Source organism: Megalobrama amblycephala, linkage group LG11 (genome assembly GCF_018812025.1).
Source record: "Megalobrama amblycephala isolate DHTTF-2021 linkage group LG11, ASM1881202v1, whole genome shotgun sequence".
Taxonomy (NCBI): Eukaryota; Metazoa; Chordata; class Actinopteri; order Cypriniformes; family Xenocyprididae; genus Megalobrama; species Megalobrama amblycephala.
The window spans coordinates 18,536,690-18,558,129 of record NC_063054.1 but is presented as its reverse complement, the minus strand read 5'-3'; the positions used below and the strand labels follow the sequence as shown (position 1 = coordinate 18,558,129).

At 36.8% G+C, this 21,440-nt stretch overlaps 2 protein-coding genes across 5 annotated transcripts in view; one reads left to right on the top strand and one right to left on the bottom strand.

Annotated features, from left to right (window-relative positions):
* Positions 1–3,833: 3,833 nt before the first annotated feature.
* Positions 3,834–5,419, bottom strand: LOC125278743 (cytochrome c oxidase subunit 8A, mitochondrial-like). Its single transcript, XM_048208089.1, has 2 exons — positions 5,162–5,419; positions 3,834–4,271 (listed from the first exon to the last, which is right to left on the bottom strand). The coding sequence occupies exons 1-2, from the start codon at positions 5,279–5,281 to the stop codon at positions 4,161–4,163; spliced, it is 231 nt and encodes a 76-aa protein (XP_048064046.1). The 5' UTR covers positions 5,282–5,419; the 3' UTR covers positions 3,834–4,160.
* Positions 5,420–7,366: 1,947 nt separating this feature from the next.
* The window catches only part of btbd7 (BTB (POZ) domain containing 7), a 54,948-nt gene continuing 40,874 nt past the window's right edge, over positions 7,367–21,440 (top strand). For 2 of the 4 annotated variants that reach the window (XM_048206532.1, XM_048206530.1), the window contains exon 1: positions 7,367–7,801. The gene's annotated coding sequence lies outside the window, so the exon portion shown is untranslated. Of the gene's footprint in view, positions 7,802–17,897; positions 19,317–21,440 lie in introns of those variants that run through there. The other 2 variants (XM_048206529.1, XM_048206531.1) reach the window with 2 other exon arrangements.

Sequence of the window (21,440 nt, the reverse complement as noted above, 5' to 3'; positions counted from 1 at the left end):
ATGTTTGGGTCAAATTTGGACAAACCCAACCATTTGGCTTAAAATTTAATTTAAAAAATGTAAACCAACGGTTGGGTTTATCCATATTTTACCCAAATATGGGTTGAAATAACCCAGCATTTTTTAGAGCTAAGTTAGCAGCATCTCTAGTTTTAGTTAGTCAGTACCCAAGTAGGACCCAGAACATTATGTTAAATGATGAAAAGTGATAAAGTAACAGCAATCCTGAACATATTAGGTTATTTTGTTATATTTCTTAAGACGAGAAATGCATCTTGCTTCCTTTATGAAGACTTGGACTTATTTAAACAATGTTAGAACAGAAATAAATTCATGTTACCACAATGAAGCTTAATCTCAACATTCCTGCTGTTCTGGAAAAATAAACAAACAATGGGGATTCTAAGTGCTTGAGACCAGGGTCCCTAGTCTGTAGAAAATGCATGCATCCTACTTAGCAACTCATTTTAGTGACTAATTGAGTCCCATGTCTAAAAGCACATGTATTCTATATGCTGAAAACTTTTGGTTTAACAGCAAAAAGATACGGGGCAATTTATTTATCATTTTTGCTGAAATAAGTCAATTTCCCCATTCATTTTCCCCTTATAGCAGACATAAGTAAACTAAATAAACTAAACCCATGTTCTCTGGGATGAATTCATGGTAATTCTTCTCCAGGTACTTGAAATGCCAAGCTAACAGGGAACATTCTCAGAACTTTGGATAATGTTTTGGCAAGGTTTCAAATTTATGAACAAAATTGTACTAAATAAAGAAATGTTCTTTCAAAGTTATCCGGTCTTTAATATTGATGTTCTCAAAACATTAGCACAAAAATATTATGTATACATCATTCATGGAACTGTTTAGTTGGATGTTCATCTAACATTTTTTTTTAATGTTAGCCAGCTACTTGTTTCTAAATGTTTCTAATGTTTGCAAAATGAGAAAAAAAGGTTTTTTTAAATATTAAAAAAAAAAAAAAAAATGTAAAAAATGGATGTTTGGAATGTTCAGAGAACCTTCAGAAATAATATTTCATAGCTTAATATGACCATTAGCAAATCATTCTTAGAACAAATTTTTGTTGAGTGGCTAAATACAGGTATAAAATAAAAAAAAGGCCTGTGTAGTTAATGTGAACAGCATCATGATCAAAAACTAAACTTTTTTACCGTTATGTCCTTAGCCTATCACATAATGGAGTTTCCTTTGCTTCAAAACTCATGGACAAACAATGATTGTATCATGTTAGTGTTTGGGATGTTATCAAGCACATCAGTGTTCTGTGTAGTTTCCTCGTGTATACAGTCCTTTCGAGATGCTCAATGTGGGTGGTAGCTTGCCATTTAGCCGGCAGCTGTCACCTTGCAACTCTAGTCACTAGTGAAGCTTAGCAGGGTTGAGTCTAAACTTGAATGAGAGGCTCCTATGTACATTTATAACACTATACTTAGTATTGTATTACCTTTTCATCAGTTTACAAAAGAAAATATTTAACACTGCTGTGAGGGTGTTTCTAATACAACAAAATCACTATTGTTGAGTTTATATTTTGCTATTTGAGAAAATGGGGACACAAAAATATATATTTAATGTATTCTCTTATATCCAATTATGACGACTTCCGCTTCGAGAAACCCGGACACGTGAAAAGGGTCAGGGGCACTGTATTGTAAAAAGGCACTGTGCTTCAGATGAGATGTTGAACTGTGATCCCGAATCTTTGTAGTCATAAAAAATCCCAGGTTGTTTCTTAACATCAATATGGTTTTAACCTGATGCCCTAGCCAAATTTGCCCATTAGCCAGCCACCGCACGTCTTTAAGGTTAAGTGGGGCAGTTCCCCACCATAATATTCATCCAAAACAGAGACATCTTTGTAAACTGAATCAATAATAATTGTAAATGTGTTCAGAACTCTGCAACAAACATTTTTTTCGGATTTTCTAGACTATTTTAAGTGGTTAAGCAAGCAGGATATATTAAAATTTAAAGAATGGCTTCGGCAGGCGTGTATAGAGTGCCTCAGGGATGACGCATTTTTGTAGGCAAAACCCGGAAGCGAGTTAGCATTTTAGGACTTCCGGTTCCAACGCCGTAAAGTCTATGGGTTTTTTGAATGGGTTTTTGCTAAATCACCTGAAATAAGGTCTGTGGTTAACAAAGCCTCTAAATATTTTCATGTTTTGATCTATGACATAAAACACACCAGTTATAACCCACTTGTGATTTTTTAAACTTTTACTGTGTCTTAAAATTGGCGGTTGCTACCAAATTGCTAAAAGGGACTACTTCCTTTGGCGGGGACTTTAGACGTCATCGTTAAAACGGGACATTTGGACAGCATTTCTCATGAAAAAGTGGATAAGTATTAATAACAGCGCAGATCATAATCAGCGAACATGTTTTTAAATAAAGTTGTTTTCTAAATAAAGTTTGAGGAAGCTTGGTGGTGACGACGTTGATCCGCGACCATGGTGTGCTGTAGTCCGTTTATAGCCTACTGTTAGCCTTTTATATCTGATGACTTTATTTAGGCTTCAAAATCTATAAATGTTGTGTTAACTTGTAAAGATTATCTTGATAGACAAAACGTGTAAGTGTCATAACCCTTTGTTAAACACAGAGCTTATTTTCTGCGAGTCTATGGGAAAAATGCATAGGCTTTCAACCGAGGGAATCCGTGCGCCGCTAACTTCCGGGTTGGCCTACAAAAACGCGTCATCCCTGGGGCACTCTATTAGCCTACTAAGTGGGGCTACAGTGCCCCACAATTTTCCAATCTGTGGTGAAAAATGGAACTGCAGCCATTCGGGCAGATTTCAGACTGCTCCTCTTGTTTATATGTCATCTTATAAACCTCGCTCCAGATCAAGACGATTTCAGTCCGCTTCAGCTATGTGTATATTTGTCTGCATCAGGTCAGAAACATGTCTGTTCTTCCTATGTGGAGCAGCGTATCAAATTAATTAAGGAATAAATCTTTTAGTTTAAACTTGCTCTGTTGTGTTTGTTTCATACTTAAAAATACACATTCTTTCCCTCATTGGAATTCCTCCACAACGTGTAGAAAACAACATTCGCAATAAATAGTATATTAAGGCAAAATAGCGTTTTGTGTTGTGTGAACTTAAAGGGATAGTTCACTCAAAAATGAAAATTATGTCATCATTTGCTCACCCTCAGGTTGTTCCAAACCTGTATAAATTTCTTTGTTCTGTTGAACACAAATGAAGATATTTTGAAGAAAGTTTGTAACTAGGCTGCTTTGGGGCACCATTGACTTCCATAGTAGAAAAAAAAAAATACTATGGAAGTCAATGGTGCTACAGAACTGTTCCGTTTCCCACATTCTTTTGTGTTCAGCAGAACAAAGAAATTTGTACAGGTTTGGAACAACCTGAGGGTGAGTAAATGATGACAGAATTTTCATTTTTGGGTGAACTATCTTTTTAAAGCCTGTCAATCAACATTAGTGTCACCCTCAGGCTGAATAACACAACCTCTGCCTGTTCTGCGTGTGTTCAGCGATTACAATATAAAGCTTACAAAATGTTTATCATAAACTGGTGCTAAAACCCGTAATCTGTCCTACCTAAATTTACGGTCAGGAGCTGCTACTGCCACTGGCCTTCTAACCATCTTCACCTATGAACTGGCCACATCACTTGTTCCTTATTCAGTCTCTGCTCAGCTTAAGGGACATTATAGCCTAATATTGAAGTGATTTTTCTCGAGAAAAGAAATTTAATTTCTGCGTATACTGAGCAGTGCCTCCAAGGCAAGATCAATTATCACAGTGAAACAGAAAGTTATCAACCCATACAGATGGTATCAAAAACTTTATTACAAGAAAAAGCAGTCATGTTGCATGTAGTAAGGGCCACTGCTTATAATGGCATTAAGGGCCACAGTCCTAAGGCATTAAACACCATGAAAATATTTCTTATTAGACTCAAATGGGGCAAACAATTGTTTAACCATATTATTTGATTATTGGATCATTTTATTCACGTATTCTTATACATATTATTATTTTATTACTTGCGATGTTGCTCATGATGTTGTATGTTTTAAAGATCTAATTTTTTCACTGGAGGTGTATAATGCTTTAGAGGCAGCCAGGTCTGATGTGGTACACCGGTGTGCATTCTTCAGGACGGTGGGGGTTTTGCTCTCTGCCGATATTCAGGGATGTGGTGCAGAATCCACCCGGCAGGGGCCAGGAGGGCAACGGCAAACACAGACATAATCAAGAAACTTTGCTGCAGAAAAACACAGGAATATGCAAATGAAATTGAACAGCTTTACATGCTTAGAGAATTTGAACCAATCAAACAGTAATATTGTGAAATAATAATACAATTTAAACTGTTTTCTATTTAAATATATTTTAAAATGATTTGTCCAATGTTTTAGAATTGACTAAATTAAATGCAGTTATCTCAACTTTTGGAAAAGTAAAACTCAAAAAAAAAAACATCCAGAAAAAGAGACAAAATATCATTTGAGTTGAGATTTTTCTACAGTGCAGTCTTTGGTCTCACTTGATCCTTCAGAAACCATCCCAATATGCTAATCAAGACATAATTTCTCATTATTATCAATGTTGAAAACAATGTTGATATTTTTGTTGACTTTTTTTCCCTCAGAATTCTTGAAAAGAAAGTTCAAAAGAACTGCCTTTATTTGATATAGAAATATTTAGTAAAATTATAAATATCAATACTGTCATTTATGCATTTAATGCATCCTGGCTGAATAAAATAAGTAATTTCTTTAAAAAAATATGACTGACCCCATATATATATATATATATATGTTTATACATATGCATATAAAATGATAACAAAAATAGAAATAATAATAATAATACAATAGGGCATATGAGTAAATAAATAACAACATTTTATAGACCAAAAATTAAAAGTATCAGTCAAAGAGCATCTTCAAAAAACTTCTAAATTTGATGTTTTAAATGTTTACTTGATCTGACATTGTAATTCTGTTCTTCTCCAAACACAAGTATTATGTTCTACAATTCAAGGAGTCATCCGAGCTTATCCCATTATCTCCATTGACCTCAGTTAAACTAACTTAGGCTGATACCATGAATCTTTGCAACCTTTTAGGATTTTGTAATTATTTCACTCACCCCAGGTCCGATCTTGCTTTTGGGTGGCTTGCTGTAGATGCTGGAGTTGCGTTTCTGGACAATATCCCTTGCCCTGCAGACTGTCACGGGCTGCACAGCTCCCCTCAGAAAGGCCAGCATCCCACCAGCTGTAAGGGTCAGTCTGGATGCGTCTGAGAGAGAGAGAGAGAGAGGTTAAGGGAGGAGGAAAAAGGGGATGTTCACTGAGTGCAACCGCTGGGTTTCCTGCCTCAGGACTGCTGAAGAGAAAATAGATGTATCCTGTCATATTATAGACTTTATCTCCCAAAACCAGCCCACTCTTTGGGAGGGGCCTAGACAATATGACCACCCATCCTGTATACAAACTTTTTCGTTAATGCCCCTTTTGACAAGATATGAAATGAAACAGTAGCATACAGGGCCCTATCCACCATAGAACTCCTCCCCCCTCCAAAAAAATAAAAATATATTCTTGATGCTGTTGCTGCTGTCCATTATGCACCGTGCTGTTTGTTGTTAGAATGACAGAAAGTTTTAAAAATTACATTTTAGGCTGGTCTGCCCCTTATCCCTGTCAAAATGATTGAGATGGCCAATCAAATCAAAGAAGACAGGGCTTACCATTCACAGAAGACGAGCGTGAATTCGAATGCGACACTTAGTTTTAGCAGTGAATGAGTGTGTGGTAATAGTAGCTCAATGTTTAATATTTGATGACTGTTTTACAATAGTTCAGCAACCGATACATACAAACTACTCAACTTTTTAATGAAATTTCACAGTTTTGAATCAAAAATATGCTATTATTTACATTATTCATGTAATTCATTACTGAATGTGATGAGACAAGAAACGTTTCATGTGTTTTATATATTGGACATACGAATAAGATTGAATTTGTGTGTATTTCAAAATAAAATACTATTTGCAAACAATTTTAATTGATTACTTCAACTTCAATAAACCTGGAACTTTTACCATTCTTATTTCTTTTTCCCCCTTAAATCACTTAAATCACCCAAAGTTCAAGACATGGTTACCACATTGGTAGCTTATTACATCATAATTTATCAAAGAACCAAACATGACATTGTCCTTGATTTAATGAGTTACATCAACTCACGTTGGCCCATAAAATTATAAAAAGCTTGAACTTTTCCACAGATCATGGACAAGCAAATCACATTTGGCTTATAATATAATGCTCCACAGACCATAACTGTTTTGTTCTACAATTAATGTCTTTTGTGATTTACACCATGGTTTGCAGCCACTGTTTGACAGCACATGAGTTCACAGGAACATAGGTAGTCGAGAAACACCTGGCTCTCTGCTTAGTGTGCATTTTAGAGCTGTGTCCAGTACAAAGAGTTACAAATTACAAGAGATCTGATTAGAGGAGCAGATTAAAGGGAGATAAAAGTGCAGAAAGTAGTGCAGCTGGCTGTGTGTTCTGTCAGCTGTCAGTATGGCCTGTGTGGTATTGCACTTTATTCATGCTGGTGATCACATTACAGAGGCTGGTCTTTCATGTTGGAACACCGCTTGCCATTCAACACTTCCACAGTGTATCCACAGTGGATACACCCTACTCATTGTTTGGTTTATGTACTGGGTGTGAAAACCATTAAACCTAGTGATCTGAAACAAGTGATCTTGCTTTTCGAAATCATAAGCTCATACCAACCTTTGTTGGTGATAGTGAGGGGTGTGTATAAAAAGTTATTGAAATTACAAATAATAGCCTGTTTTTTAATCAATTTGATCCACGTTTGCATAAATTATGTATGACGTCATGAAGAGTTATGAGAAATTATAGGCCATCCATTTGAAGCCACCTAGTGGACAAGAGATCAGTAGTGTTGTCGCCATCCTATGGGAAAAGTCTGATGAGTAAAGAAAGAAAGAAGCTATATTATTACAATACAATGTATAAGAACAGAATTTATTTGTTATAGAAATTTGTCTTTACTGCCTCCTTTGTTCGATTCAAGTATTAATAAAATATTTAATTTAATAATTTCTTTTTTTTTTTTTTTTAAATCCTACTAAGCCCAAACCTTTAAACGATAGTGTGTAGATATATAAAAACGAATTATTAACTGAAAAATCACCTTTAATGTATATCTTCGTTTCGTTACATTTCGACACTATTGTCTTATAGCCCATAGGTTCAACCAACGCAGACGATTGATTGGACCTTTTCGCTGTGTGCCTCATCTGAGCTCGAGCAGATAGATGGCGTAGCGACATTGCTAACCGAATCCTGACGCTTAGCCCTCCCCTCATTGTTTTACTGAATAAGAGGAGGATACAACACTACATGTAATATTTGCTCACGGGAAACTGAAAGCGAAGAGCACAGACTCTAATTGAGCTGTTTTGTTGTTGAACGAGGTATTAAAGCGAGTAATGTAGGACGGATGGTGTAACGTTAAAGTACTAGCAGCCTGCTAGCGCTTCATAGATGTGTTTGTATGTGTGTATGTGTGTGTGAACCCGGGACGCGCAGAGGCTTTTTTTTTTACTCAATAACACTCTACGAAAGAAAAGTGCGAGCAAATTTGCTCGGCTAAGCAAATATCAAAAGTCGCTGGCTTGGATTTTGGCTCGTTTTATGAGCAAGAAGAGAAGAGAAGAGCAGTAAACTTGACTCAGGTAGGGTTGAATGCCTTTTTTTCTCTCCTTTTTCGCTTTGCTTGCTAATCTGCCATGGCGAGCTGCTGAATTAGCTACATTTACAGTTATGCCTTGTGTATTTAAACCACAACAGTCCTTGACTGTTTATACGTAATGTTAGTTATTATAACCTGATAAACTTCATATAGTAACATATTTCACTCTTCCACACATAACTAGTAAGCAAAGCTTAGTTATTATGGTTAGCTTGCATGCTAAACCAAAAGAAAACATTAACACCACGCAAGTTCTTTAGTTTATTACACAAAGAGGTTGAAACAACTAGATAAGCCGCATTTTGATAACTTTTCACCCAAAGTAACTGTTAAAAACCACCTGAATGCTAAATGCACATAAAGCTAGGCTAGCTGAGTATGCGTAGTTTGCAGTTATTACAGATGTAATGCCTTCATGTATGCGGACACGTCATTTAATAAAGGGGAAGATTCATACTAGGAATAAGCTTGTCTGCACATTGGGAGCTGTCAATAGCCACCAGCATGCTGTAACCAGTTTCAAATATGTGACTTGCTTGATTAAGGAGATACTCTTCCAGTTGCCCAGCATAGTATATAGATACTAATGAGTTCAAAAAGCGTACTTGGCATGTTAGAGATGCTTCTGCTTGTAAAAAGCTTTTATAGTTCCCTCGAGAGAGCTTTTTTGCATCATCTAACAGGTCCTCCCTCATTGACCTGACTTTATTTGTATTTAGAAAAGAGGCTACTGCACGCTGCCTTATTTTGGACCTCTGTAATTAGACAGGGCATTGTTTAGGAAAATTAGTGGACAGGAACATATTCCCCCTGTCTTTGTCTTGACTGTTTATTTCCTCTGGAATTCTGGAAGTCATCAGGGTCTAATTAAAGGCAAAGTTTTAACTGATGACCAAATTGGTTTACATCAAGTCCCATCCTGTTTGGCCCCCATGAGTTCATTCACCTCTACAGTATCTCTCAGTTTCCCACATGGAGCCTTTTGACTCCCGTGTTCCCAGGAGCCTTAAAATGTGTTGTGAGATTGTGCTAATGAAGAATTGTTTTGCAACCCAAATTGCTTTCTTTGTGATAATGGAGATATCACACTGCGAATTATTTGGAGTTGTAGTAAGTATTTAGGGATTTCGAGTGTCTTGATTATCAGATGTCCCCCAAGCATGAGTACAGACGGTGTGATTTACTGATAGCATCGTGTCTGCCCATGAGAATCAAAGGTAAACGTTCTAATGAAAAAAAACCCCACACCAATTCTATTCGCCATTATCTGCCACTGGTTTGTTGAGAGAATGTCACCCTTAATATAGCTCAATCAGCAGCATTGTTGTTCATCAACGTGGCTAATTCAAGAAACATTTGAGTGAAGAGAGCAGTTTGTGGTTTGGGCTCTGCAGTATGTTGTAAACGTGTTGTGACTGTGGTGGATGTGTAGGGGTTTCCCCCTCTTTTTTCATCTTCCTGTGATGTAGGCCATCCTTTCCTCTACTGCCGTGCTGCAATATGTGCTTGTGCCAACAGTTAAGTCAGATTTACGTCTGACGGTGCTGCAGTTCTGTGTTAAAGGGATAGTTGACCTGAAAATGCGAGTTCTGCCATTTATTTTCTCATCCTCGTGTCATTTCAAAACATGTATGACTTTCTTCTGTTTTGGATATGAAATCTTTTGAAGAATTTTCATGAAGATCAGTGACCACAGCACTATAAAAGTTGTCCATATGACTTGTGATTGTCATATGATTTTAAAAGTCATCATTCACTGATAATCTTCCCTTCCAGTGAGATTATAATTTACAAACTGCTGAGACCATATCAGTACAATTTGCGAATTGGGTCAACTAGTTAATTGCAAAGAATCAGCTTTTATTCACTGATCCGGTTCCCAATGATTTGTTTGCTGCAGTTTGAGTTATTACCTTAGTGAATAGAGCGGTGCAGGTATGACATCACTTTGTAGGCCAAAACGCGGATGCGAGTTAGCATTTTAGCACTTCTGGTTCCATCGCCCCAAAGTCTGTTTTTTGAAGAGGATTTTGGTTAAATGGCTGAAATAAGGTCTGTGGTGAACACAAGTTCAAGACACTTTCACATTTTATTCTACGACATAAAATACGTTGGTTTTACCCCACTCGTGATTTATTTATATTTTTTTTTTAAGCTTTTAGTTGTCTTAAAAAAGTGGTTGCTAACAAGTGGCTAAATGGGACTATACAGGCAGTCGGGGACATTAAACGTCATGACGCCGAAAAGGTAAGCTCAGTCTGCTTTTACAGCCTCGTTATGCTCATAATTGTGTACTTATAAACTAATCTAACTCAAACGTTCTGGGAAAATGTTTTTGATTAAGTTGTCGGAATGTTAGGGATGGTGACGTTGAAGTCAAGCGACCATGGTGTAGTTCGTTTATAGCCTACCCTTTTTACTTCATAAAAGTTATGTTCATCTGTGAAAATTATCTTGATGGAAAAAACGTTTAATTATCATAAACCTTTGTTGATCACAGAGCTTGTTTAATCTTGTTTAATAATCCAAAAGCCTATGGAAAAATCATATTGGGTTTTTGTCGAGGGAACCACTGTGATGCTAACTGCCAGTTGGCCTACAAAGTGATGTCATACCTGCACCACTCTTAAAGTGGTTTACTATTTACTTTGTTAGTGCATATTACTAGTCTTGTGGTGAACAATTAATTCACAGAAAAGATTTTTGTCGTGGTAATCTTTAATCAAAATCTGAAAAGTTACTTCCGGTCTGAAATGGCGTTCCTTCTCTGATAACGTCAGTTTGACGGCTTGGGTTGAAAACGCTTAAACCACTCAAGATTTTTAGATTAACCACTTTTTAGATAGAACCACTCAAGATTCGAGACAAGGTTTTTACACACTATTTTTAAGAAATCCTCAATGGCGCAATACATGACTAGAAAAAATATTCTGCAGGTGTATTTGAAATGTTTTAACTAATCATCTTGTAATGAATGTCATTTCACTTCTACTTTCTTATTATGAATTATCATATGCAGTAAAAGACAACAATACTCAAGTACTGTAAAACGTTTTGCCACAAGCTCAGCTGACTTCTGTATGATTTCAGTCTCTTCAGACCTTACTGTACATGATTTATGAGCTTCTACAACTTTTGACCTCCTAACTGAACTCCTTTCCACAAACTGATCATAGAAATAAAATCAGTATAAATAAAAATGTTAACACTTTACAATAAGGTCTCATTTATTAACATTGATGTATTAACCAACATCAACTAACAATGAGCAAAATATTTGCTACAGTATTTATTAATCTTTATGTTAGTTAATAAAAATAGCCATTCATTGTTAGTTCATGATAGTTCACAGTGCATTAACTAATGTTAACAAATGAAACCTTACTGTTTGTGCTTAATAAGATTAAGAGAAAACTGTTATTCATTTTTTTATGGTAACCCTTTACAATAAGTGCAACCATAATCACACACTCTCTATATTCAAAGTGCAAATAAGACCAAATTTTTCTTTGATACAGAGCTGAGAGATGGTTACAACTACACTGCCCAGCCTAAGATAGCTTTCATATTGAGAGATATCTGTATTCATCAGGGAGCCGCTTTCAAAATGTGGGGTATTGAAATTGCATTTGAATGCGTGTACGCGTTTACTTTCGCGATCGCGTGTAACTCTGTAAATATGGAGCGGCGGCGACCTTTATCCAACTGAATTAAATGTTTTTTATTTAAATACAAAGCAAAACGACAGTTGAGGCGTAATGTAAACATAGCGGTGGCACGAGATCTCGTCACACCCCTAGCTGCTTATGTATTTTTTTTATTGTGAAAAGCACAATGCATAGTGTGCATGGAATCTGATGAAACATATGGGCAGGGCTCAAGCATTTTTTTCTTTCTTTCTGCTGGCTCATTTGGGCCAGTAATTCAGATTTTTACTTGCCCTGCCAGTATTGTCACTGACTCCACCACATGACACAACATGATACATTTTATTTTTAATGACGTCTGTGTATGGGGTCAGAAAATATATTTCATTTTTATTAAATGTCATGTTTTGACAGCAAAAAATTGAGTTTCTAATTTTAAATAGTAGCTTGCTTGACTTAATATTTACACTACAGTTCACAACTTTGTAGTCAGTAAGACTTTTCTTTTGAAGAGTCTTTTATGCTCACCAAGGCTGCATTTGATCAAAAATACATTAAATGTACCCCCCCCCCCCCCCAGTTACTTTTTTTTTCTAGATTCTTTGAATAGAAAGCTCAAAAGAACAGCATTTTTAAATTATAAATCTTTTGTAACATTATGAAGATGTCCATTCTGAATAAAAGTATTAATTTCTTTAAAATTTACTGACCCCAAACCTTTTTTGTTTATAACCCATTCTTCACGGATATATATATTCAAGACCATCTCCATTTATTCTTGCAAACCTAACTTGGCGTCATTAAAAAGCAGAATTCGCAACTCATGTAATTTGTGACAAATGTTTAAGTTTGCAAGACATGAAAACACATGTACACGATCGGGGAATGCAAGATGTAGTGACAATGCAGCACACTGACCTGATAGGACAAGTGACAGTTCTGCCAACTGTCCTGAAACTCTCTCTCCCACTGTGGACCGTCATGCCATCCTCATTCTTGAGTGCTGCCTGTGGGATAACTGCTTCACAGCTGACAGTAGATCCAGTCAGTCCATCAAGAATCGTTATGAAATCTTTTGCTGTTATGAATTAGTTCACTGTCTCTCTGTAGCAATGTGCCAGGGTTTTGCAGACTGTGTGGTACTTGTGTACATTGTAACCTGAGGAGCTTGCCAATTGTATAACCTTGAAAAGTATCAGACAACTGCAAATCCGTTTGTATCGATTAACTGCGCCCCAGGTATGGTTCAAAAATAAGGTTTTATTGGGCTTTTGTTTAAAACACGTCCATAATCTTAAAAATAATCTTATTGCAATGAAAATATGATGATCTTATGAAATATTGCTCATGTCCTCATGTTCAGTACAATGATGTTTCAGCTCATTTGGCTTGTGCATTTCAGACAAACAAGGAAATCTGCTGCATTATAAAGGCTGCGTCCTTATACATTTGGACTTTGCTGACATAATTGCTATAATGGTTTGCTATTTTTTTCCAACATTAAGCCCAAAAAATGGTAGTTGGCTGATGGATGTAGAAATATGAATAAAATATTTTTTTTTCAGTCTGCAGTCTTTGAAGGTCCCTGTAGTTCCACAAGCACACTGACTTGACCTCTGGCTGCTGTCACTGGAGAGAGAAATTGGATGGGGAAAGGAAAGTGGGACATGTTTTCATTTTCCACTCCCCCTTGTTGTCCTTGGCAACCACTTTTTTTTCTTTTCCCCCTTCCCTTAAAATGACAGGCTGACTCAGGTCCCAATATTTCACCTTGTCCAAGGGGTTGTTGAGCTCTCTTTCTCTCTCTCTCTCTCACACACACACACACACACACACACAGAGGAATTAAGTGCTCACTTCCTTTGTCTACCCCTCATCACCATGCACTAATGAAACCCAGTGCTGTTTAAGACCAAGACTGCAGCAGTGAATTTACTTCAAATGCTGGAAGTGAGCTTTAATGCTGTTTCACTCATTCTCATAGAAATGTCATTCTCTGGATCTGCCATATCTTACAAGAGTAATGCTGCATAATAAAAAGTGATGGTAAATTACAGCACAGAGGGGGTTTACTATATGAGCCACTTCTTGTGCCTGTTAACTTGCAGGTTGACATCACACGTAGCCATTATTCATTGAGATATTTTTGACATTTCAGGAAGTTTATTTTTGTGCTCCACATTGAATCAAACTATGAATACAGAGCGTATCTGTATGATTTATTTCCTTTTTTCACCCTAAATTCTTTTTTACTTTTTTTTTTCTTTTTTTTTTTTTTTTGACTATATTGAGCATTTGTGGTTCAGTGGTCACAAAACTAGAGGTCAACCGATTGATTGGTTTTATCGATTAATCGGCACCAATAACCAATTGCTGGAACAATCGGCAAAAATCCATCCAGTTTTTTGTCGGGTTGAGTCTGTTGCTGGAGCGGCTGAGAAGGATGCGCTGTCGTTACACAGTCCAAGACCTCTAGAGGCCAAATAAAAACTACCACTGACGCCTTGTGGTGTTCATTTTGAAATTTTACTTTTAGATAATAGTGTTCTAAAATAAAGCAATTTAAATTGTGATTATACATACAATATACATATGTCTGATATCAATACTATGACCTTCGTGTAAATATTTAAAGATGGCCATCATTAAGCATGACTGTTTGGATTTATATGAAATGGGAACACTTTACAATAAGATTCAATTTTTAACATTAACTAAGGTTAATAAAAGTATTGTTCATTGTTTATTTGAACATTTACTAATACATTTTTACATTATAAAGTTGCTTCTCTCAACATTAATGCACTATTAACTAGTATGAGTGATGAAGGTATAATTAATATATTAATGTATTTTTTTTATATTTAAAAACTACAATACATTTTCATGGTTAAGTACTGTTTTCCAATTTTGTAATAAAGTTCAGGACTATTTTAGTAGAGTTATGTCTTCAGTATCAATTTTAAAAACAATCAGCCAGCAGGGGCCAACCGAGTTATCGTTTTTGGTGCAATCCACTATCTGTCGACCTCTACGCAAAAATTACGGTTTGGATCACATTACAGTTTTTAAGTATCCCTTTAAGTATCACCTCCACTTAAAAAGATGCAGTCTAATCGTGTTTACATGAAATAAGCCTGCTACTGAGCATGTTTTAGCTTACAGACCTGTTGCTATGACGGCAAGTTCAGGATGGGCTTCGAAGAACCTAACAATCCTGGATCATGTCAAATTGTCAACAGTAAAATCCTGATAAATGAGCAATCTATGTACGAAGAACGGGCCTGAGGCCTGGGACTTTGTTGTTGATTTATTATGGATGACTGCTTTACTTTCATTTTGTTGTTTGTTTATTTTGTGATTAAAATAATGTTGATCGTTTGCCAGTTCCCGCCTTCTTCTCTTAAACATTGTTACACTAGTATCTAAAAAATAAGTACTAGTAGCATGAAAATGGATACTAGTACGTTTTAATGATTAAATGTTAAAACGGCTTGCCATAGGCCTGAGGGTTGTATCAATCATCGAGGAATATTGCATTGCAATCTAAAGTCTCTAAGTTAACTCTCATTCAACATTACCTCTGTGGCTTGACATCACTCTTGAATGAGACCTCAGATCTTGCAGGCTTTTATTCATTCATTTTAAAGGCATGAAATAGGCAAAAGTGGTTTGTTGGAGTGTGTGTTCACAAACCACAACTCACTGCTGGAATGCCCTGCTTGGAGAGTTGCGGTCAGGGTATTTAGTTTTTTCTTCTTTGGCCCAGACAGATGAGTTATTTGCATTTACTCTGATTAAATCAGCTTTTAATTAAGTTGTGTTATCGAGATAAAAAAGGTGCATAATATTTATTTTTTTAATTAAGGTTTATATATTTTTAGCCCTGACACTTTTAATTGACATGCTTTGTTGTAGCTGTTTGGGTTAGTATGCATGGTACAGAGTCAGACACTGAAAAAAGCTCATGCCCTTTAAAACACAGCCAATATAGTTATACACTAACAGATGGGCTTCTTTGGCTGTTGCATTGTTTCTCACACTATTTGTTTTTTGCAGTCTTATTTAAATGCCCCCTATGAAACTCATCCAATCTTGGTCAGGTTATCTCAAAACTAGACTAATGATACAGGGCTTCCTTAAGATTACCTAGTCATTCAGGCAATTTACAGTTGATTTTGAAATATGTAGATTTGTAAACTGCTAATGCTCAGTTTGTTTTTAAATAGCCAGTTGTTGGTTTTGTTAGTTGGAGATGTTTTGCACACATAGCCTAATAGCTTTTCTAAATGTTACAAGTAGACAAGACTACATGGCCGTCTGAAAATGCATGGCTAATTCTAGGCTGTAGTCTCAGCAGGGATTTCAGAAGCGCTTTCCAAAAAAAAGCTTTAATTTTTGACTGACTGGCTTTCTGATGGCATTGACAGGAGGCTCTCAGTGACCCATTTAAGGTTTTTGATAATGCATTAGCAGTCTGCCCCACATCAGGCTTCACTGAGACTCCACGTGCCACTGAGATGATGGTGAAAACTTCACTCTGTCAGACACACACAGACTCTGAGAAACACTGGGGCTCCTGGTCATCCTTCTCAACACAGGCTTTGTATTTTCTTGTGTGTGTCTATGCCTAAACTGGGATTATGAGTACATTATGAGGAACAGATTGTACTTGTTTACAATAATGCTTAATATCACTTCAGTATTGTTCACAGGTCAGTACACAATGAAAGAAAGTATAATGTCCTTGGATTTACTTTAAGTAAACACTAATTTTACTGAGTAATGAACAAGATTTATATCGCTAGCTTCTGTTACCCCAAGTCTACATGGTTTGTGCAAGTATTTAGATGTTGTATTCCTGCATATTCAATATTATCTGGCACACAGACAGGTAAAGGCGAGAAGCAAACGACCCTCTACGGACTAAGGGTGTAATGGTTCTCGATTAAAAAAATCGAACCGTGACGTTCTCCACCCACTGTTCTGCACACACTTGCACCGCAGTTCATCTCAAATCTGACAACACATACACATCTATATGGTTTGTTGAAAATAAATAAAACAGAGAGACAGTGTTAGGCTAATGTATGTTTCTGTCAATGGATACACATTCTGGCTTCCCCTAAACTTCAACGCAAGTGCCGTGTGACCTCATACAGTCAAACAAAAATGTATTCAGACACCTTGAATATTTCATTCATTATTACAGTTTATTCACTATAGTTTTAGAAAATGTTAATAAAATGACAAGATCTCAGAGTTAAACTTTGTCAGAAAAATTTAATCTTAATTATGTCAGATAACACTTAAGCAAAACATGGTCAGGTCAAAGTGTCTGAATAATTTTTGGTTCCAAATTTATCATCAATTTTACTGGTAGTCCACTGTATGAAGAATTTTTGGGTATAATATGTCACAGTTTACTTTATTTTTTAATATATACCAAAAAATATCAAAAACGTCTGAGTAATATTTGGTTTGACTTGAATGACCAGTCATTTACGCCGTCATCACCCGGGTGTTGATGGCGCACGAGTGCAGGTGTGACCTGAACAGCACACGCTGCTATCTGTGTTTAAACTAAACTCACTTAAGCCTTAGCAATTTAAACAATTTGAAAAGTATCATGATTTGTATCGAATCGTGACATGAGTGTATCGTTACACCTCTAATACAGGGATAAAGCGCTTTGCTCACAGTCACAGTAGTGCGAGCCAGGGCTAACAATGTGCCAGGCAGAGCCAATAGCCTTGAACCTTGAGCCGCAAGGCCAAAATCAAGCTGCGTTTCTACTGTCAGGCCAGTAGCCCACAGTGCTACCCTAAAACCCACTCTTAAAGGGTTAGTTCACCCAAAAATGAATATTATGTCATTAATGACTCACCCTCCTGTCGTTCTAAACCCGTAAGACCTCCATTCATCTTCGGAACACAGTTTAAGATATTTTAGATTTAGTCCGACAGCTTTCTGTCCCTCCATTGAAAATGTATGTACGGTATACTGTCCATGTCCAGAAAGGTAATAAAAACATCATCAAAGTAGTCCATGTGACATCAGTGGGTTAGTTAGAATTTTTTGAGGCATCGAAAGTTGTTTTGTGTACAGCGTGCGTCTCCCTCAGACTGTAAACGAAGCTCGGGCGCACCAGATAACACGTCAGCAGCATCACTGCGGAGTCGTCAACGCGGATTGACAACAGACCCAGAAGAGAAGACAATGCTGAATAAAGCCGTAGTTTTTGTTATTTTTGGACCAAAATGTATTTTCGATGCTTCAACAAATTCTAACTAACCCACTGATGTCACATGGACTACTTTGATGATGTTTTTATTATCTTTCTGGACTTAGTGTACATACATTTTCAATGGAGGGACAGAAAGCTCTCGGATTAAATCTAAAATATCTTAAACTGTGTTCCGAAGATGAACTGAGGTCTTACGGGTTTGGAACGACATGAGGGTGAGTCCTTAATGACATAATTTTCATTTTTTGGGTGAACTAACCCTTTAACACGCCTCCATGGAACAAACGTCACACAAACCCTCCATTTCACCAGCATGGGTGTAGCTGACTGAAAACTAGCTAGATCGCAAAATGAGCATGAAATGAAATGAAGCTGAAAATTGTTTTAAATGTCTTTAAATGTTGAGTTTAGCTGGTAGCCTGATATGATAACATGGGAAATGAGCAGCGGTGTTAACTCTCTCCTGACTCAGATAAACTCCGCCTTTGTTCATGACCACCGCCTTTGTTCATGACCACTCCTCAAGACCCAATTTGCCTGCTTTGGACCAAGGTTTTTGGCTCCTGGCTGTTGGCCCCGATCAAGCCCCCGAAGTAACAGTTGAAATGCGAATGGCTCTGCCAGACACTAGTATGCTCGCTTTTGGCCCGATAGTGGAAATGCGGCTAAAGGCTGCTTTACACTGTGCGATTTTGGCCACGATTTGGTCGTCTGAATTTGACGTTTGCAAATCCTAAAAGATTCCTATGATCCTAGCCTAAAATCTGTAGTCTTTGATCTCTAGTTTGACATGTTCACCGACAGCCGGCTAATGACCATTACGATCAAATTTTACCTCAGACAAAATTCTGACAGTGTCAGAAGATTTTGCGCACAATCCTCCAGTGTGACTTCTTCTTCGACAAACGTCAAATTGTCTTTGTTTTTCAAGACAAGCCGTGTTTAAAATTAATATAGAGTTTGTTTGTTTTTTAGCCACCATTTTAGTCCCGCATGCAATGCAGCTCACAATCATCAAACGTGTATGAGTTGATGTATAAACTCCGGAAAAGTTTTCATGCGCGCGTCCGTTTTTAAGGCGTCTTGACTGTCGTACAGTCTGACGTAAATGACAGCTGAGATCCCACAGTGTGACATGAGGATCATGTTCGTACAGTCTGACGATTTATAACAGTCCTTTTGGATAACAATCCAAAAGGACTGTTATAAATCGCACAGTGTGAACCAGCCTTAATGGGAGCAGTCAAAAGTCCCCACCTCCATACAGAGATAAAGTCCTGTGATTAGCCTATTACCCTTACTCTAGAAGAGAGCCCCCAGCACTCCTCTGCTTCACAGTAATGAGATATCATGGTCACAATGACTCATCTTAATGAGAACAAAGTCATGTGAACAACTTTCGACTCGCCCAGTAAAGGCCTCCTCGCTTCCTTTGTTTCATCTGGATTAAAGCATTTGTCCTGAAAAAGTGAACGCCTACCTGTATATGGACTGGCATATCAGGTCACACTCAGCACAGAAATACTTCACAAAAGTCTCTACTCAGGGAGGAAGAAGATCCAGTTTCAAACTCATTCTGGACACACTTTAAGTTGTCCATTGTGGTTGGTGTTTTTTTTCTTTGTTCTTGTAAATTGTTCTTCCTCTCTAGCATAGAGACCAAAATGCCATCCCATTTTTTCCTCTCTTTGGATCAAGCTCTTAAACTGTGGACTTAGTGGACACAGATGTCAAATAAATTATCATGCTTGTCAGTCCCGTGTTGATCTAATTCTCTGTGGTTTTTAAGAATAGCCAAGGTCCTGCTCTATTTATAAAGTCTTGTACAGCAGAGTGGTCATCAGAAACAGCATGCTGCAGGGTCTGATGGGTATGTTTACATTTATTTAGTTGTCTCTTGTACAACAAGAGTATTTTGCCAAGACTGATGGTCCAGTAATTACTTCATTTTGATCAGTGGTACTTCACAAGCTTCAGCTATTAGTGACTTTTAAAAAAGAAAAAAAAGGAGGAATAAAGTACCTATTTAATAATTCATAAATCAGGTTTAAATGGGCAAATTAATAAACATATTTAAAACTTTATTTAATTTGTTTTAAAATGTGTATTAAAACATTATTAATTTGCTATAAAGTTTTAAATGTCCATATATTGTTACATTTAAAAATTATTCTTTTAAAATTATTCTTTTAATTTGTCAATTTTTTTTTTCATTTCCATTTTTATGTTTGAATTATTAAATCGATAAGTGTCACTCCTAGTCCTCCATACACAACAGTTTAGAGTCACAATATCAAAAAAGGAGCTTCCAAAGAAATGTATGTTGGCCAAACCACTAAATTTAGTCCGGCTGATTGTGGAAAGTGCAGCTGAAAGCGTAGAGGTAATTACATAGAAAGGACACCATTCATTAAGGTAATTGTCTCTATTGCTTGCATTTCTCTCTGTCTTGGTGTTCTGGTGCAGAATGTGAGTGGAAGGTGAAAAATGGATTTCGATAGTTCATATAGTGTGTTTCACATCTGGTTTAGATTTGGCTAGTGCAAAAGAATCCCACACAGGGTTCATTCAGCCCCAGTTTAGTTTAACATTAAGTATGTGTATATGCACTTCGGAAGTTTGATTTCATTCGGACTAAAGCAATAATTTGTCTTTTTAAAATGTCATGTTCTACCAGTCCATTATTTTTTTGTTAAGCTGGACTAACAGATCTAGATAATGCAATAATAGCTTAATTTCATCCAGCAAGACAGAAGTGATATGCGATGTGTTTTTAATCCTTCAAATATTAGATTTATGCATTGTCATGTGTATTTGAACAGAAAGATGAAAACTGTAGCTCAATATGCAAAAACCAGCTGTAGCTCTATTAACTGCACATCTATACATGCTTTCTGTCTCTAGGTGTTAATGAATTTGAACATGTTTCATTAGTCAAATATTTAGATTTGGGTAGAATAGATGTTTACAATAGCATATTTGCCAGGCTGTACCAAACAATACTGCATTTGCCTCACCATTCCTGGGTTTTAAGGAAGGATATCTGTCACTCATGAGGTCTGACTGACAAATCGGACTAACAGTGTTCTAACCACAGCCAAGCTATCTTCCACCTTCATATCATGTGGCTCAGTCAAACATTTGTATGATTTGGGAATTCCACACCGTTCTCCCCCTCCTTTCCTTTCTCCTCCTCCTACATTCATTCATGCATCACTGAAAGGGTCATAGGCTGAGTCTACTGGGAGTGCGAGCTGATGAAAGTCCTTTTAAAAATTGAACAGTGGTGAAGTCTTGCCAAGTAAGGGGACAGACATTGTACAGTCTTTCAGATTCCTGGTTTTACTTTATAATGTATTCTATTCCAGTGGCTTAATTCATTGAAAATATTTGGACACAATAGAAATTGAATTGTGACCCAGTATGCTTTGCGCACTCTAACACATTACAAATATTTAGACTACTTAATATTGATGATGATATTGCAGTACACTCATTAATGTTGTCAGCTAAAATGGCAAGGGGTGGTTTTAAAGTATTAACAATAATGCTTGAGTCAGTGAGGTGGTAGATTGCAGTATTGATCATCTGGCTTCTCATTCGGTCCTTCTGTTCTCATCTGTCCAAAAGTGTAGCACTACCGTTTACCTCAATCAAAATGATTAGATAATCCCAACACCCTTCAGCTACGTCCAGCACTTTTCCAGCACTTTATTTGATGTGTATTT

Bases quoted from the DNA above. Each gene is read 5' to 3' on its own strand.
- LOC125278743 (XM_048208089.1), bottom strand. From the start codon at position 5,281: ATGCTGGCCTTTCTGAGGGGAGCTGTGCAGCCCGTGACAGTCTGCAGG. The intron at 4,272-5,161 runs GTGAGTGAAATA...GTTTTTCTGCAG, and splicing joins AAAGCAAGATCGGACCTGGG to CAAAGTTTCTTGATTATGTC.